The sequence below is a fragment of the Penaeus vannamei genome, chromosome 37, assembly GCF_042767895.1.
Source record: "Penaeus vannamei isolate JL-2024 chromosome 37, ASM4276789v1, whole genome shotgun sequence".
Classification (NCBI taxonomy): domain Eukaryota; kingdom Metazoa; phylum Arthropoda; class Malacostraca; order Decapoda; family Penaeidae; genus Penaeus; species Penaeus vannamei.
This window is the reverse complement of record NC_091585.1, coordinates 3,094,000-3,098,999: the sequence shown is the minus strand read 5'-3', so window position 1 is coordinate 3,098,999 and position 5,000 is coordinate 3,094,000. Positions and strand designations below refer to the sequence as shown.

The window sequence follows — 5,000 nt, the reverse complement described above, 5'->3', positions numbered from 1 at the left end:
TCTGGTAAGAGCAATGGCCAAGGGGGGCAACCTTGTCCAGGCGGTCACAGCAATGAAGGTTAGTCGAACCAGACTGCAAATGTGGTATCCATTGTGCTCTGGGTCTGATTTCGTTTCTCACTGGCCACATATGCCAAGGTGCAACATCTGACTTCCCTTTGCCTGGGAATACCGGATATCCAAATCCTAGTTTACCTTCTGCACCCCCCCCCCCCCGCCACTCTAACCGCCTCCATTTTCTTCCCGCAGCAAATATCCGGTGTCTTTGACGAATACCTAAGAGACTACGGCCAGAAGAAACCGCACGATTTCTTGGGCGTCACACTGGGCTGGTTGCATTCGGACCTCGCGAGGGTGAGTGGCGTCAAGGGCGGTTGGGGCGCGGGCTGTCTCTTAGGGGCTTGCGTTCATTCACGGCCTTCTTTTCTCTCTCCCCATAGGCGGGGGTGTGGGGGGGGGAGGGGGCACTATTCTTGTCTGTCCAGTGTTTCCCTTGCAGAGTGGGATACATCCTAGTGGCACCGAGATGAAGATCCTGCTGTGTTGGTTTCTCGCCCCAGCTAGATGGGGATAGATGATGCCCAAACAAAAACTTGATTGTCTAAACGGTGTCTGTTGTATCTTTACTTCCAAGGAGGTTATGTTCCTGGTAGCGTTTGTTCATTGGTTAGCAGGATAACTCAAGAAGTTATGAACAGATCTTAATTCTTACCAGAGATGTGCCTTAGTCCAACTTAGCTGCCAGTAAATTTTGGTGGTGATCCGGATCACGATCTGGATCCTGCACAGAAAAAAACTCAGAAAGTTAATAATGGATTTTCACGAAAACTTTACCAGAGGTTTATCTTTGCCAAACCTGGATGTCTTTAAACTTTGTTGGTGATCCAGATTATGATTCGGAAAGGATGCATTAGCATTGCGAGATAGGGAAACGCGAACGTCACCAGTGCACTTGAGAAAGAGGGTTTCTTAATGTAATTCTTCAAGTGTGAATATCTTTCTTGCACCAGTGATCCTATTGTCTTGCAGGAGATGTGCACTCTGTAAGTTATTTCTATTATAGGTATGATTACCCTGCAGAATTAGGTAAAATATGTTACAACCATCATATTAGACGAACGTTCATCTTATCAACGAATGCCAGCGCACCCACTCGACGTCCTGGAAACACGGAGCTCATTCTGGGCCACTTAAGCCCTGCTGGACAAAGTGAGAGCCCGAGAACGATCCCGAAACACCAGCCACATATATTCAGCCCAGTTTCTGCTACAGTATTTGCTTCCTCCCAACTTTAGGTTTTATGAAATCCATGACCACGTCTCTCGGACACTATTGGCTGCACTAATAGCGTTATATGTTGCTGGAAAGTTCATCACCGGATTTCCCATTTCTGTTGAAATATGGAGTATCGGGAAACTTGCATTGTAAGAAAATTCGTAAAAGAGGAGGAATGACTGCAAAGTTTAATGCCCTCTTTCTCGATATTTTCATTCGGTATGCGATGATGCTCCATGCCCGATGCGGAATTCATTCAGAATGTTATTGTAGGCACTTTGGTCTTTTCTGGGACGGTGCATAGTGTGAGCATATATATGCATATGCATTTACACATACACGGATACATTTAGTGCATTATGCAGTAGCTCATTATCACTCATCAACAGATAACTTTTTATCTGTTGATAAAATGATTTCTGTGAGTTGTGTCAAAGAGAATTTCCGAAACTTTTATGATACTATTTGACAATGGTGGCGATAACAGCTATAAGAAGACCCATTTCTTAATGGCTGAGATTACAGGGTAGAATTTAGATATATTTGTATAGTATTTCCGTGTTCCCTTACTGTTCTGGGAACTGCTCGGCCTCTCTCTTCTCGCCAATTTCTTTCTTTATTCTTACTGATCCTATTCTTTCCTTTCCCCATTTCTCTGCTTCTCTAATCCCTTCTTTCACAAAGGTTGTCGTCCTTTTCCTTGTCCATATGGCCACTTTATCTTTAATGTAACCGTGTCTAACTTCAGTGTTCTCTCCCCTTCCCTCTTTTCCTTCTCTTCGCTACCCATACTTTTACTGTGCCTATCTCCCTCGCCTCAAAAAATCACCCACACCTCTGATATCTTTTCTTTATTCCTTCCTTCTTCTCCTCTCTTTTTGTCCCTCTTTTCTTACTCACACCTTTATCGTGGCCTATCCTCTTCACCTCCAGAAATTCTTAGGTTACACCTTAGATCACGTTACGTCTTCGCGTCTTCATTTATTCCTTCCTTCTATTCCTTCTTTTTTTTCCCCCTATTTTCCTACCCACACCTTCACCATACCCTATCCGTCTTCGTGTCTTCCTCCCTCCCTTCCTTCCTGCCCCCCCTCTTTTCCCCCATTTTCCTGCCCACACCTTCATCACCCCTATCCGTCTTCGTGTCTTCCTCCCTCCCTTCCTTCCTCTCCCCCCTCTCTTTTTCCTATTTTCCTACCCACACCTTCACCACCACTATCCGTCTTCGTGTCCTCCTCCCTCCTTTCCCTCCTCTCCCCCCTCTCTTTTCCCTATTTTCCTACCCACACCTTCACCACCCCTATCCGTCTTCGTGTCTTCCTCCCTTCCTTCCCCTCCCCCCTCTTTTCCCCCATTTTCCTGCCCACACCTTCACCACCCCTATCCGTCTTCGTGTCTTCCTCCCTCCCTTCCTTCCCCCCCCTCTTTTCCCCCATTTTCCTGCCCACACCTTCACCACCCCTATCCGTCTTCGTGTCTTCCTCCCTCCTTTCCTTCCTCTCCCCCCTCTCTTTTTCCTATTTTCCTACCCACACCTTCACCACCCCTATCCGTCTTCGTGTCTTCCTCCCTCCCTTCCTTCCCCTCCCCCCTCTTTTCCCCATTTTCCTGCCCACACCTTCACCACCCCTATCCGTCTTCGTGTCTTCCTCCCTCCCTTCCTTCCCCCCTCCCCCTCTTTTCCCCCATTTTCCTGCCCACACCTTCACCGCACCTGTCCCCCACCGGCAGCCGTCCAGCGACCCCGAGCGGCCCTCAGACAACTCCGTCATCTCGGACCACTTCCACGTCCAGCACCTCCACGTCATCAGCTGCGAGAGGCACCGGCGGCCGATCTCCGTGAAGGCCGTGTCCCACTCCAACCTCACTCTCGCTGTGTGCTCCAGCAAGGGCGTCGACCTGGAGGTAAGGAAGGCCGTGCTGGGAGGACGACGAGGCACCTCTTGCACTAAATGTTGCTAGTTCACAGCTGTTTCTCTTCTGGCCATTGTCCGTGTCTGCTTTAAAGAAGGGGGCAGGAACATCAATATTTTGCTCTCATGTTGAAAAGATCAATCTTTAATCCTTATTTCACTTATCTTATTAATCTGCTCATCTTTGTTCTTTTTTATGGTACTGGCCGTCCCTGCCTTTAAGATCACAAAGCAATACAAATATTTTGCCTAATTACACATTGAAGAATTTCTCCATTATTATCGTTCAGAATCAATATTTTACAATATATATTTTTAACCCTCATTAATGTTTAAACTATTATGCAGAGTCCTATGTAGTATATTTTCCTACAGATTTCTTTTTCTAATACACCTACGATGGGCAAATTTCTTAAGAATGTTTTCATCCGTCAAAATATGTAGCGCACATCTGCAAGGTCACCATTGCATTCAGCTTAGTGTATATGTCTGCGAAGGGAGAGAAAATGAAGCCGTTTTCATGGCGCCTGCTCGGCTCTTGCCCCGTCAGCGGAAAGCAACGATTCTGACGGTTTCTGCAAGACTAGCAAAGGAGCTGGAAAGGGAACTGTGGACGCTTCCTCGTCGGCGAAGCATCTGCATGGTGGCCCAGTGAGTCCTGCAGGCTCCATGGACGGCCATAGTTTGGGTCAATCCCGTGCGAATAAATGCGAATCATCCTGTTAATATCCGGTTATGAATCAAAACAAAACCGGAAATGTATGCGATTCCCATTAGTTGACTGAGGATGAGGGTGGCCGTTCCTAATAGACAAATAGAGTAAATGCTCATATGCAATATATATATATATATATATATATATATATATATATATATATATATATATATATATATATATATATATATATATATATATATATATACATATATATATGTATGTATATACACATAATCACATACACACACACATATATATATAAGACACACAGGATGTCGCATATCTACATTAGCTGTCAACAGAAGCTCAAGAATGTTCCAGAACTTTAGAGGGACTTTGGGACATTATAGAATGCTCAGACAGGAAATCTTTCTATTCGTGGACACAACAATTTAGCAACTGACCAGTATGGATTACAGGAGGGCAATACATCTGTGAAAGACAACAATAAAAGATGATAAGGTGATGCCATCAGTGTCAGTGAATTATGTCCCGCCAAGGTCTTAATGGCAAAGAGACTGAACGAGTATTCTGTGTCATTTGAGAGCCAGAAATTGCTGACAATGCTCTTTTACTTTCACATATCGCAGTCTTATCGCTCACAACAACAACAAAAACGGAATTGCATGTTTTTTTTTCTTCACCTTTATCAATATTTTGCATATACTGCTAGACTTTGTATTCATATGCAGTCTATAACCTTTACTCTCTCCATTTCAACCCTTATTCAGACACTCCTGTCGAATTACTACAAAGCTCAGCACATAGACTGGGACTGCGACCTGTGCGGGTCGAACCACAGATGCCTTCAAGAAACGAAAATTCTCCGTCTGCCGCCTTTCCTTATCATTCATCTCAGCAGGTGAGAGAGTTGGGGAAGGAGAAAAGGGGGAGGCTAGGGAGGGAGGCAAAAGGAGGGAATCCGTCTCCCCTTCCTGCTTTCTCCTTCGTCACGAGGGGAGGGGAGGGTGGTAGGAAGCGCCCATTCTCCCCCTCCCACCTTGTCTCACAGTTTAGAGGGACGTGAAGGGGGACGTTGAGACAAGACGATGACTGGGGGAAGATGCAAGGGGAAAAGTGGGAGAGACGGAAAG

At 45.6% G+C, this 5,000-nt stretch overlaps 1 protein-coding gene across 1 annotated transcript in view; it reads left to right on the top strand.

Moving 5' to 3' along the window:
- Positions 1-5,000, top strand: part of LOC113822377 (ribosome-binding protein 1) — a 54,025-nt gene that overhangs the window by 47,496 nt on the left and 1,529 nt on the right. Inside the window, exons 21-24 of the mRNA XM_070115622.1 lie at positions 1-58; positions 250-354; positions 3,007-3,180; positions 4,638-4,768. The exon at positions 1-58 is cut by the window's left edge and continues 57 nt beyond it. Of these exons, the coding sequence (XP_069971723.1) occupies positions 1-58; positions 250-354; positions 3,007-3,180; positions 4,638-4,768 (468 nt within the window). The remainder of the gene's footprint in view (positions 59-249; positions 355-3,006; positions 3,181-4,637; positions 4,769-5,000) is intronic.